The sequence below is a fragment of the Budorcas taxicolor genome, chromosome 12 (genome assembly GCF_023091745.1).
Source record: "Budorcas taxicolor isolate Tak-1 chromosome 12, Takin1.1, whole genome shotgun sequence".
NCBI classification, from domain to species: Eukaryota; Metazoa; Chordata; class Mammalia; order Artiodactyla; family Bovidae; genus Budorcas; species Budorcas taxicolor.
The window spans coordinates 70,952,929-70,967,369 of NC_068921.1; the positions used below are offsets into that span (position 1 = coordinate 70,952,929).

The window sequence follows — 14,441 nt, forward strand, 5'->3', positions numbered from 1 at the left end:
GAAGTAGATATTTTTCTGGAAATATCTTGATTTTTTGATGATCCAAGGGATGTTGGCAGTTTGATCTCTGGTTCATCTACCTTTTCTAAATATAGCTTGACAAAAGAGACACAGATGTAAAAAACAGACTATTGGACTCTATGGGAGAAGGCAAGGGTGGGAAGATTTGAGAGAATAGTATTGAAACATGTATATCATCATATGTGAAATAGATCACCAGTCCAGGTTCAATGCATGAGATAGGGTTTTTAGGGCTGGTGCACTGGGATGACCCGGAGGGATGGGATGGGGAGGAAGGTGGGAGGGAGGGTCAGGATGGGGAACATATGTACACCCATGGCTGATTCATGTCAATGTATGGCAAAACCACCACAATATTGTAAAGTAGCCTCCAATAAAAATTTAAAAAAAAAAAAAAAAACAGCTTGAATATCTGGAAGCTAGCTTTTCATTGCTAGTGTGTTGATTCTGTTAGTATTAACTTGTCATGTGACCATGGGAGTCCCAAGCAGGGGATGGTTGTCAATGTCTGAAATTTTTGGTTGCATCGTTTGTTAGGTGCTTCTGGTATCTAGTGGGTAGAGTGCATCGCTACTGCTAACCCTCCTACAGTATACAGGCTAGCCCCTCATCCACCTAACAATGAGTTATCTGGCCCAAAATGTCAACAGTGCCATGCTGAGAAACTTATAGACTACTCTTTATATAGAACTTTTTAAATTCATCTTCAGCAATCAGATTTTTTCCCAAGTTTGTTGCATGTTGTTAGTTCTTAATCCTTCCTGGATCTCTTCACAGGTTGGCATCGTGGGAAGAACAGGGGCTGGAAAAAGTTCCCTCATTGCTGCGCTTCTTAGATTGGCAGAACCTGAAGGTATAATTAAGATTGATGGGATCAAGACAACTGAAATTGGACTTCATGATTTAAGGAAGAAAATGTCAGTTGCACCTCAGGTATGCACATCAGAGTATTCTCACTTGTTTTATGAGGAACCTAAGTTTAATTACTTTTAATTTGATAGTATTTTTCAAATTGCATGAAAGGGTTGATCTTTTTCCCCCAGTAGAGAATATTTTTAGCATTAGGTATTTTCAACAGACATTTTATCAAATACCAGACTTTGTTTGTTTATTTGTTCATTTGTTTTGTGTGCATGTTATTTAATAACTGACTCAGATTTCTGGACTCAAACTTCTTCAGATGCCACTATTTTGTTTGTTGATAACCATGTAATTCTGAGATAAAATGATAAATGGTTTGTGCAGCATTGGACATGTTCCTGTAGGGAAACCTGAATTTCGTGTCTTAATGATGGAATTTTATGGTAGGAAATAAAGCCACCTTTTCAAGCGTGATTATCTCTCTAGAGGGCTTTCTGTGAAACTGGGGTTTTGAGAATTACGGGGGGTAGAGATGATTTGAGGAGATTTAGAATTCAGCTATTAGTAAATTATTTAACCAGGGATGCAGTACAGAATAATGAGGAAGAACGAATGACTTGGAATTTAATCTTTCTGTACCTCAGTTTTTTCCCTCTTACAAGACAGCTAACAGTATAACTCCTTGAGCTTCTGTGAGGGCTAAATAGATCAATGTGTGTGCAGTGCTTCCTGTATAGCCTCTATGTGGCCCTTGTGATGGTGGAGATTTGAACTGATCATCTCTTCCTAGGCTCTGATTCTGTTTTCTTTTGTTCTGCTTGAATGTTTTAGAGGCTGGATAATATTAATATGCACAGAAGAAACTCCTGAAAGTTTAAAATAGAATTATCATAGGATCCAGCAATTCTATCTTAGGGCATAAACCCCAAATATGGAAAGCAGGGTCTTGAGGAGATATCTGTATATGTGGGTTCATAGCAGCATTATTCACAATAGCAAAAATATGGAGGCACCTAAGGGTCCATTGACAGATGAATGGATAAACAAAACGTGGTGCATTTCTATACAAAGGTATATTATTCAGCCTTAGAAAGGAAGCCAATTCTGACACATGCTACAACACAGATGAACCTTGAGGAAACTGTTAAGTGAAATAAGCCAGTCACAGATGATAATTGCTGTCTAATTCTATTAATATGAAGTACCTGGAGTAGTCAGCTCATGGAGACAGGAAGTAGAATGGTGGCTGCCAGGAGTTGTGGGGAGGGGAGAGAGGGGAGTTGTTTGAGGGCTACAGAATTTCACTTGTGCAAAATGAAAGGAGTCTGTGGCTTGATGGTGGTGATGGCTGTACAATAATGGGAATGCATTTAATACCACTGAAATGTACACTTAAAAGTCATTAAGGTGGTAAATTTTATGTGTTGTTATTGAGTCACTAAGTCATGTCCTATTATTTGCACCACATGGACTGTATGTAGCCTGCCAGGCTCCTCTGTTCATGGAATTTTCCAGTCAAGAATACTGGAGTGGGTTGCCATTTCCTTCTCCAGAGTTGGGAAGATTCCCTGGAGAAGAGCATGGAAACCCACTCCAATATTCTTGCCTAGAGAATTCCATGGACAGAGGAATCTCACAGCTACAGTCCATGGGGCTGCAAAAGAGTCAAACATAACTTAGCAATTAAATGACAATGATAACAATTGTGAGTTTAACTCACTGCCCAAGTAATCAGAAAGCAGCAGAGTCAGGATTTGAATTTTGTTTATGTCATTGTTTATTTTTTTTAATTGAAGAATGGGTGTTTTACAGTGTTTCAAGTGTTCAACAAAATGATTGACTTATATATATACATATATATGTACACATATATATGTATATATATGAATATATATGTGTGTGAGTAGGTATATTCTTTTCCATTAGAGGTTATTATGAAATAGTGAGTATAGTTCCCTGTGCTATAAAATAGGTCCTTGTTCCTTTATTTTATATACAGTAGTGTGTATCTGTTCATCACAAATTCCTAATTTATCCCTTCCTCCTGTTTTCCCCTTTAGTAAACATTACTTTGTTTTCTTTGTTGGTGAACTTATTTCTGTTTTATTAATAAGTTCATTTCCATTATTTTTTAGTTACTACATATAAGTGATAGTACACTATACTGCCTTTTTCTGTTTGACCTACTTAGTATGATAATCTCTAGGTCCATCCATGTTACTGCAAATTGCATTATTTTATTCTTATTTGTGGCTGAGTAATATTCTATGTGTGTGTCTTTGTGTGTGTATACTGTGTGCATATGTATATATATAGTGTGTGTATATATATATATGTATATAGTGCATATACATAGTGTGCTTTTAAAGTAGGGAAAACCACTAAACCATTCAGGTATGACCTCAATCAAATCCCTTATGATTATACAGTGGCAGTGAGAAATAGATTTAAGGGCCTAGATCTGATAGAGTGCCTGATGAACTATGGAATGAGGTTCGTAACATTGTACAGGAGACAGGGATCAAGACCATCCCCATAGAAAAGAAATGCAAAAAAGCAAAATGGCTGTGTGGGGAGGCCTTACAAATAGCTGTGAAAAGGAGAGAGGCAAAAAGCAAAGGAGAAAAGAAAAGATATAAGCATCTGAATGCAGAGTTCCAAAGAATAGCAAGAAGAGATAAGAAAGCCTTCCTCAGCAATCAGTGCAAAGAAATCGAGGAAAACAACAGAATGGGAAGACTAGAGATCTCTTCAAGAAAATTAGAGATACCAAGGGAACATTTCATGCAAAGATGGGCTCGATAAAGGACAGAAATGGTATGGATCTAATAGAAGCAGAAGATATTAAGAAGAGGTGGCAAGAATACACAGAAAAACTGTACAAAAAAGATCTTCACGACCCAGATAATCATGATGATGTGATCACTCATCTAGAGCCAGACATCCTGGAATGTGAAGTCAAGTGGGCCTTAGAAAGCATCACTACGAACAAAGCTAGTGGAGGTGATGGAATTCCAGTTGAGCTATTTCAAATCCTGAAAGATGATGCTGTGAAAGTGCTGCACTAAATATACCAACAAATTTGGAAAAGTCAGCAGTGGCCACAGGACTGGAAAAGGTCAGTTTTCATTACAATGCCAAAGAAAGGCAATGCCAAAGAAGGCTCAAACTACCACACAATTGCACTCATCTCACATGCTAGTAAAGTAATGCTCCAAATTCTCCAAGCCAGGCTTCAGCAATATGTGAACTGTGAAATCCCTGATGTTCAAGCTGGTTTTAGAAAAGGCAGAGGAACCAGAGATCAAATTGCCAACGTGCACTGGATCACAGAAAAAGCAAGAGTTCCAGAAAAACATCTATTTCTGCTTTATTGACTATGCCAAAGCCTTTGACTGTATGGATCACAATAAACTGTGGAAAATTCTGAAAGAGATGGGAAAATCAGACCACCTAACCTGCCTCTTGAGAAATCTGTATGCAGGTCAGGAAGCAACAGTTAGACCTGGACATGGAACAACACACTGGTTCCAAATAGAAAAAGGAGTACATCAAGGCTGCACATTGTTACCCTGCTTATTTAACTTCTATGCAGAGTACATCATGAGAAATGCTGTGCTGGAGGAAACACAAGCTGGAATAAAGATTGCCAGGAGAAATATCAATAACCTCAGATATGCAGATGACACCACCCTTATAACAGGAAGTGAAGAAGAACTAAAGAGCCTCTTGATGACAGTGAGAGAGGAGAGTGAATGGCTTAAAGCTCAACATTCAGAAAACTAAGATCATGGCATCCGGTCCCATCACTTCATGGGAAATAGATGGGAAAACAGTGGAAACTCTGTCAGACTTTATTCTTGGGGGCTCCAACATCACTGCAGATGTTGATTGCAGCCATGAAATTAAAAGACTCTTACTCCTTGGAAGGAAAGTTATGACCAACCTAGATATTATATTCAAAAGCAGAGACATTACTTTGCTGACTAAGGTCATCTAGTCAAGGCTATGGTTTTTCCTGTGGTCATGTATGGATGTGAGAGTTGGACTGTGAAGAAAGCTGAGCACCGAAGAATTGATGCTTTTAAATTGTGGTGTTGGAGAAGCCTCTTCAGAGTGCCTTGGACTGCAAGGAGATCCAAGCAGTCCATTCTAAAGGAAATCAGTCCTGGGTGTTCATTGAAAGGACTGATGCTGAAGCTGAAACTCCAATACTTTGGCCACCTCATGTGAAGAGTTGACTCACTGGAAAATACTCTGATGCTGGGAGGAACTGGAGGCAGGAGGAGAAGGGGACGACAGAGGATGAGATGGCTGGATGGCATCACCAACTGGATGGACATGAATTTGAGTGAACTTTTGCAGTTAGTGTTGGACAGGGAGGCCTGGCATGCTGTGACTCATGGGGTCACAAAGAGTTGGACACGACTGAGCGACTGACCTGAACTAAACTGAAAGAGGCAAAAGAAAACTATAAGACACTGATTAAAGAAATTTAAGACAACATGAACAGATGGAAAGATATACCATATTCTTTGATTGGAAGAATTTATGTTGTTAAAATGACCATACTAACCAAGGCAACATAAAAATTGAGTGCAATTCCTATCAAACTAACAATAGCATTTTTCATAGGACAAGAACAAAAAATAAAATAAAATTTGTATGGAAACAGAGAAAACTTTGAATACTAGAAACAGTCTTTAGAAAGAAGAACAGACCTGGAGGAATCACAGTCTTGAACTTCAGACCATACTATAAAAGGTACATCAGTGAAAATAGTATGGTAATGGCATTAAAATTCAGACATATAGATTAGTGAAACAGAATAGAAAGCTCAGAAATAAACCCACACACCTATGGTCAATTAACCTACAACAATGTAGGTAAGACTATATAATACAATGGAGAAAAGATAGTCTCTCTAAGAAGTGATGCTTGGAAATATGGACACAACATGTAAAAGAACGAAGTTAGAACATTCTCTAACACCAAATACACAAATAAATTTAAAATGAATTAAAGACCTACCCCAAGTACTGTAAAATCCCTAGAGGAAAACATAGGCAGAATACTATCTGACATAAATCACAGAAATATTTTCTTGGCTTTATCTCCTACAGTAAAGGAAAAAAAGGCAAAAATAAACAAATGGGACTTAACTAAATGTAAAGATTTTGCACAGCAAAGGAAACTGTAAACAAAACAAAAGACAACCTATGGAATGGCAGAAAATACTTACAAATAATGTGACCAACAAGAAATCAATTTCCAAAATACACGAACAGAATTCAAATTTGAGGAGATTCTCAACTCCAGAGCCGGAGCAGCTAACTTTTCTGTTAGTGTCTTCAACATGCTGTTGACTGTGATCCACAGAACTGCTTTGTATTATGATTTCATGTTTCTGCAAACATCTCTCTCTCTCTCTCTGTCACACACACACACACACACACACACACACACATGGAACAAAAATTTTACAAAACATTGTTACTCTTGCATTGTGGGCCAGTATTTTTTACTATATACGTTATATTCTATATTTGTCTAAAAGACAAAATGATGGTCACAAGCCCTAAGGTGATGTTATAATCTACTGGCTGCATCTGCAGTTTGACAAAACACTGCCTCTCACTATCCTCCTGTTGGGCTCCGTCCTGGTCCATGTTAGCATCACTTCAGGAGCTTCATTCTTATTTCAGTTTCTCACATCAGAACTTGTTTTCCAGTAAGGGAATTAGGGCTCAGGGAGATTAGTAGCTTAATCTGAATCAAATAACTAATAAGCAGTAGAATCAGAATTTAGAACTGTCCTTTTTTAAAAAAATAAATATTTGTTGAAGTGAATGAGATTATCATCAGATATTTTCCCTTTTTTTCCCCCATCATCCCACTCAAAAGGATTCCTAAAACTTTAACAAAAGTGAATATAGAACAAAGCTGGAAGGTACTACTTCTACTGCTGTGTCCCTCATTTGGACAGTATCAGTTTAGAAATGGGTTTATTCACCTAGGCTTCATGAGCTAATAAGTGTCAGGAAGATATTCAAAATCTTACTCCTCTCCAGCCAACAGCCCTTTCTCTTTATAATGTCCAGCTGGTTGTGGAGGTGGAGAAAGTCTATTGGTTTGGTTAATTGAAGTTATTTGTCTAAGTGCAAAGAGCTTAGGACTTCTCTGGTGTCTCAGCAGTAAAGAATCTGCCTGCAATGCAGGGGACCCAGGTTCAATCTCTGGATCAGGAAGATCCCCTGGAGAAGAAAATGGCAACCCACTCCAGTATTCTTGCCTGGAAAATCCTGTGGACCAGAGAGCCTGATGGGCTACAATCCACCGGGTTGCAAAGAGTCAGACACGACTTAGTGACTCAACCACAACCACCACCAAAGAACTTACATCCCTTTTATCCTGAAATCGATAGGAAGCAGTGATGCTTGTGTCTCAACATCCTGATATAGGGAACCTAGGAAGCTAAGAGCAGACTCTGCAGAGGGGAACCCAAGACTAGGTTTTTGAGTTGCCTCACTCAGGTGAGCCAGACCCACATCATCCTCCCTGGCTCCCTGCAAACCTGGGAGTAGTGGTGAGCTTCCCAGATTCCCTCTTTCTCGGTCTCTCCTAGGCTTACCCCCATCTCTGTTGATACCACCACATATAGGTCAGAAGTTGGGGAGATGTGATAGCATCAAAGACCTGCATAGGAACCAGAGGTAAGGGAGTGGTGACATAGACCATCAGTCCAGGAGTCCTGGAGGCAAGTTCCAGAAACAAATACTGTATTCTCAAGAAGGTACTCCTCAGTTTGTATTCACAATTTCAGGAATAAACAGACATGAAACCACTTCTTAAAGAATTTCCTTGAACAGAACAGGTAGCTGAAGTATGTGCATTATTTGTTCTCACATTCTGAAGTATTTAGTTAAATATGTTCCCCAGAAAGAATGCCAAGGAGGATTATATTCAGGAGTAGCTGCTTATCTGAAAGGATCTAGAAATGGATTTCAGAACCTCTTTGGATGATTCTCTGCACCTAGAGTCCATTATGCTATTGGCACAAAGAATGTTTTCAGTTTAAGAGAGATTCAGTGAAAATTCAGTATTTATGTTTGCAGTGCAAGTATTGGAACACAGCAGCAGCCATCATCTTTATCATGATTAATCAAATTCATTTTTTGTATTTAATTGTTTTTATTTTTTAATAAAAGCCAATGCTGAGTATTTTTAAAATAGCTCATCTGTTCATTGGTATTTCTGTTTCCTAAGTTTTCTTCAGTAAGACTGAAGAAGGTGAACCAGAGCTGTCTCTCTAAGACTTCTCCCTGATTGCCTAATTTTCTTTCCCTTTTATTCTCGTTGAGAACAAAAATGCAAGAGAGAAGAGGTGGATGTGCTGTTACTAGGAAAGAAATACAACTGGATTCTAGCCTAATCTGCTGGGCCTTTATATCTGACACTGAAACTTCATTAAATCCCTTGGAACTGCTCCCTGGAAACCCTGAAAGAGGACTTCATGAGACATAAATTCTTCTTCCTTTGTTGATGAACACTGGTTTTCTGAATATAGATGATAATCAGTTCTCACAGAGGCTACATAATTTTAAAAGAAAGAAGGAAACCAAGATTTAAGTTGACTTCAAGTGATTCTCTCATTTTTCAAACAAGAACATGAGTTGCCCCTTAAATAAGGTCCTCAGATTAGAAATGACATAGTGAAGGACAGGGGAGCCTGGCATGCTGCATTCCATGTGGTTGTAAAAAGTCAGACATGACTCAGCAACCGAACAGCAAGAGCAACAACACCATGGCTCTTAAGAAGCAGCGGCAGTAGCTACACTTGAGGGTATGCTTCAGTGGAAGGTAGTTTCCTGGTTTGGGACTGAAATGATCAGGGCAAAGTATTATGCTTTTTCTGCTTTGTTTGTAACCACTTGTGTGGTTTTTTCCTTCATACCACATTGTTTTAAGTTTCTGAGGGTTAGAAAGTAGGATTTCTTTGTAAGATAACGAGAAGCTTGTCTTCTATCAGTGTATACAAAAGGTCTAGTAAGACTGCCATATTCAGTGTTGCAGTTGTGTTGAGGTATTATCAATTTAATACATTAAATGTTCTGATTAGAGTGGTCATTTGGGGGCTTTCCTGGTGGCTCAGTGGTTGTGCCAATGCAGGAAACACAGGCTCTATCCCTGGTCTGGGAAGAGCCCACATGCCTCAGATCAACTAAGCCCGTGTGCCACAGCTATTGAGCCTGTGCTCTAGAGCCCAGGAGCCACAGGTGCTTTAGTCCAGGAGCCAAATCTGCTGAAGCCCTCATGCTCTAGAGCCTGTGCTCCACAACAGGGTAAGCCACCTCAGTGAGAAGCCCAAGCACTGCAACTGGAGAGTAGCCCTCTCTCCCCACAACTGGAGAAAAGCCCTCAAAGCAATAAAGTCCCAGCATAGTCATAAAGAAATAAAATTATTTATAGAGTGGCTGTTTTTGGGTCACACCCCTAATGTGAACTTGTGTTATGTTAATAACAAAGGAAAATATTACTACCGAATGTGGCACAAAAGATTAAGTTTAAAAAGTATAAAATTTAAACCATGTTGAAAAACAGTTTTGAAACTAGTGCTCCATTTAAAATATTGCATTGAATAAGAGTATTTGTTTCCCTGACTGTGCTGTGCCATCTAATTCTATTAATTTAAGAGGGGAAATAAATTTTAAAAATTAATTAAAACTTCCTTTAGTTTGTATTCTTTTTATGACAGTTAGCAGCGGTTTGGTGGTAATTAACAGAACCTCGTTAAGGCTTACAGAGTATCTGAGGTCTTTGATTAAAGCTCAGGATGAAGCAGCTGCAGGTACTGGTCAGGGATTCAGAAGTGAGAGACTCCTCTTTCTGCAAAAAAATATCCCACTTTAGTCCCCCAGGGTTTGGAGCGCTTCATCCCCTTCAAAGAGTTTCCTAAAGAGAAGGTGAGAGAGATGACGATAGAGAGAGGCTCTAATTGTGAAATAGGTGATTGAATATTGAATAGAATTGCTGTGACTGTTCTCCTGAGCCACCAAAACTGCCCTTTCCAAACATGGTTAAACTGTGAGCCCTTTCATTGTTCAAGTACAAATGTCTATCTCTTAAAAACAAAGGGTTTTTTGTTTGTTTGTTTGTAGATTAGCTATGGTAACACAACTGAGGAGTATACTTTGGAAACCAGGTAGATACTTCAAACCTTAGATCTCTTTTTAGATGTGAATCTGCTCTATGAGAGGACCTGAGGGAAAAATTTTTCAGGTTGCACCAACTGTGATGGGCAAAGAAATGTTCCTGTCATTGTTATAAACAAAGGAACCCTCTCTCACTTCTCCCAGTTGGACTTAAAGCTGGTTCATTAACCTGGCCTCTTTCAGGCCCTTTATTTCCTCAAGCACCAGTCTGTGAAGAGGCCCTCATTGGGGCCCCAGTCTAGAATCTTGTATCTGGTCCCATCACTTCATGGCGAATAGATGGGGAAACAGTGGACACAGTGGCTGACTTTATCTTTTGGGGCTCTAAAGTCACTGCAAATGGTGATTGCAGCCATGAAATTAAAAGACGCTTACTCTTTGGAAGGAAAGTTATGATCAACTTAGACAGTATATTAAAAAGCAAAGACATTAGTCAACAAAGGTCCATCTAGTCAAGGCTATGGTTTTTCTAGTGGTCATGTATGGATGTGAGAGTTGGACTATAAAGAAAGCTGAGTGCCGAATAATTGATGCTTTTGAACTGTGGTGTTCGAGAAGACTCTTGAGAATCCCTTGGACTGCAAGAAGATCCAACCAGTCCATCCTAAAGGAGATCAGCCCTGGGTGTTCACTGGAAGGACTGATGCTAAAGCTGAAACTCCAATACTTTGGCCACCTCATGTGAAGAGCTGACTCATTTGAAAAGACCCTGATGCTGGGTAAGATTGAGGGCAGGATGAGAAGGGAATGACAGAGGATGAGATGGCTGGATGGCATCACTGCCTCAATGGACATGAGTTTGGGTAAACTCCAGGAGTTGGTGATGGACAGAGGCCTGACGTGCTGCGATTGATAGGGTCACAAAGAGTTGGACACAGCTGAGCGACTGAACTGAACTAGAATTTTGTCCATGGATTAGAGCCTTGGAAGAAGGTGGAGGAGAATCAGAGAAGAGGGAGGAATATTGGGGACCAGCCGCACCTCAACTGGTCATGTCATTTGTTGACACAGATAGAGGGTGAGAAGTTACATCCATGTTGGAGTCTTAGAGTTGATAATTACAAAAAGTAAATCGTTTATTTACTTTTTGTAATTGTCCCTTATGATTATACAGTGGAAGTGAGAAATATATTTAAAGGACTAGATCTGATAGATAGAGTGCCTGATGAACTATGGATTGAGGTTTTTTATGGAAAAGAAATGCAAAAAAGCAAAATAGCTGTCTGGGGAGGCCTTACAAATAGCTGTGAAAAGAAGAGAAGTGAAAAGCAAAGGAGAAAAGAAAAGATATAAGCATCTAAATGCAGAGTTCCAAAGAATAGCAAGAAGAGATAAGAAAGCCTTCCTCAGCGATCAATGCAAAGAAATAGAGGAAAAGAACAGAATGGGAAAGACTAGAGATCTCTTCAAGAAAATTAGAGATACCAAGGGAACATTTCATGCAAAGATGGGCTTGATAAAGGACAGAAAAGGTATGGATCTAACAGAAGCAGAAGATATTAAGAAGAGGTGGCAAGAATACACAGAAGAACTGTACAAAAAAGAGCTTCATGACCCAGATAATCACTATGGTGTGATCACTCACCTAGAGCCAGACATTCTGGAATGTGAAGTCAAGTGGGCCTTAGAAAGCATCACTATGAACAAAGCTAGTGGAGGTGATGGAATTCCAGTTGAGCTATTTCAAATCCTAAAAAATGATGCTGTGAAAGTGCTGCACTCAATATGCCAGCAAATGTGGAAAACTCAGCAGTGGCCACAGAACTGGAAAAGGTCAGTTTTCATTACAATCCCAAGGAAAGGCAATGCCAAAGAAGGCTCAAACTACCACACAATTGCACTCATCTCACATGCTAGTAAAGTAATGCTCAAAATTCTCCAAGCCAGGCCTCAGCAATGCACGAACTGTGAACGTCCAGATGTGCAAGCTGGTTTTAGAAAAGGCAGAGGAACCAGAGATCAAATTGCCAGCATCCGATGGGTCATGGAAAAAGCAAGAGAGTTCCAGAAAAACATCTATTTCTGTTTTATTGACTATGCCAAAGCCTTTACATGTATGGATCACAATAAGCTGAAAATTCTGAAAGAGATGGGAATACCAGACCACTTGACCTGCCTCTTGAGAAACCTATATGCAGGTCAGGAAGCAACAGTTAGAACTGGACATGGAATAACAGTGTGCTTCCAAATAGGAAAAGGAGTACGTCAAGGCTGTATATTGTCACCCTGATTATTTAACTTATATGCAGAGTACATCATGAGAAACACTGGGCTGGAAGAAGCACAAGCTGGAATCAAGATTGCTGGGAGAAATATCAATAACCTCAGATATGCAGATGACACCATCCTTATGGCAGAAAGTGAAGAGGAACTAAAAAGCTTCTTGAGGAAAGTGAGAGAGGAGAGTGAAAGAGTTGGCTAAAGCTCCACATTCAGAAAATGAAGATCATGGCATCCGGTCCCATCACTTCATGGCAAATAGATGGGGAGACCATGGAAACAGTGTCAGAATTTATTTTTTTGGGCTCCAAAATCACTGCAGCTGTTGATTGCAGCCATGAAATTAAAAGATGCTTACTCCTTGAAAGGAAAGTTATGACTAACCTAGATAGCATATTGAAAAGCAGAGACATTACTTTTCCAACAAAGGTCCGTCTAGTCAAGGCTATTGTTTTTCCAGTGGTCATGTATGGATGTGAGAGTTGGACTGTGAAGAAAGCTGAGTGTCCAAGAATTGATGGTTTTGAACTGTGGTGTTGGAGAAGACTCTTGAGAGTCCCTTGGACTGCAAGGAGATCCAACCAGTCCATTCTAAAGGAGAGAGAGAAAATAATAATAATAATAATAATAATAATAATAATAATAATAATAATAAAAAATAAATAAAGGAGATCAGTCCTGGGTGTTCTTTGGAAGGAATGATGCTGATGCTGAAACTCCAATACTTTGGCTACCTCATGTGAAAATTTGACTCATTGGAAAAGACTCTGATGCTGGGAGGTATTGGGGACAGGAAGAGAAGGGGACAACAGAAGATGAGATGGCTGGATGGCATCACCGACTCGATGGACATGAGTTTGAGTGAACTCTGGGAGTTGTTGACGGACAGGGAGGCCTGGTGTGCTACAATTCATGGGGTCACAAAGAGTCGGACATGACTGAGTGACTGAACTGAACTGAAATAGCTTATATAAAAGTCCAAAGTAGAATGAATATTATTCCCCTGACAAGGAAGTTTACCACTGCTTAGATGGTTGTTTAGTCTTTGATCTTACATTTAAGAATTTTAAAGGAGACCTTAAGTTTAGGTCTCATGATTTTTCAGTTCAATACAATAATCATTTTGAAACATTCTGTTACCAGTGATTTTCAGTGATTTGGAGGCATTTTAGTGACTTAACTTTGTGCAAATGAAGCTCCCTTTATAATGTGTTTTTAGTTTTGGATTTTGCTTAGGGATACATCTCCTTTGGTGGCATCTCCTGTGTCTTCTGCATCTATTTCTCTCTCTTCAGACTCAAAACTAAGACAATAAGAAAAGACAGTATGGGAGGCTCTCTGAGTGTCATTCTCCTTCAAGGCTGGAGAGAAGAAATGTCCAAGTTCTTCATCTTTCTTCTCAGGCTTTTGTGAAGTGAGAAGGAAAGTCCAGCCCCAGGGCCCAGCAGGATTTAAGGCTGGTGATGCCCTGGAGCAGTTCCAGGCCCTTATGGAAGAGTCAGAACTCCTCTAGTTCCCGTACGTGTGCATCCCTTGTTCTGCCCTCCTCTCTGAAAGGAGCCTATTGGGCTCTTCTTGGCTGCTCATATTCTTGTGGCCTGGCTTACTAGAGCCTTCCGGAAGAAACTAAATGGCCTACATGAGCTTATGTACAAGATTCTCTCTTGAAATACAAAAGAAGGCATATGTATCCAGAGTGATTTATTTGTAGTTCCTCCTGAAGTAGATGAATAGGAGGAGCTATTTAAATTAAAATAATTTTATTATGGCTCATATCACAGTGGGTTTCAAATCATCCTGACATTGCAGTTGATGTTCTGTGAGACAGTTCGTCCTGATACACAGGTGAGAGAATGTGGGGACCAGGTGATACAGAATCAGAGGTGACCTCTCCATGGACAGATGAGCGGCAGGCTCCAGGAGCTGACATTCTCTTTGCACGTGTGGGGATGTTCCATTCACACATATGGAGAGAGTTCCCATCCCAGAAGACTGTTTTACCAATGGAGAAAATATCCTAGTTCATTCTTTAGTGCTAATGTGAAAAACCAATTTTGCTTTGAGGCACAAACTTCAACTAATCATGCTTTTGGTGTTTCCTAGTATCACACCAGGACTGACAATTTG

At 39.6% G+C, this 14,441-nt stretch overlaps 1 protein-coding gene across 1 annotated transcript in view; it reads left to right on the forward strand.

Moving 5' to 3' along the window:
* The window catches only part of LOC128057590 (ATP-binding cassette sub-family C member 4-like), a 192,481-nt gene that overhangs the window by 153,207 nt on the left and 24,833 nt on the right, over positions 1 to 14,441 (forward strand). The window contains 1 exon segment of the mRNA XM_052650038.1: positions 799 to 954. Coding sequence (XP_052505998.1) covers positions 799 to 954 — 156 coding nt within the window.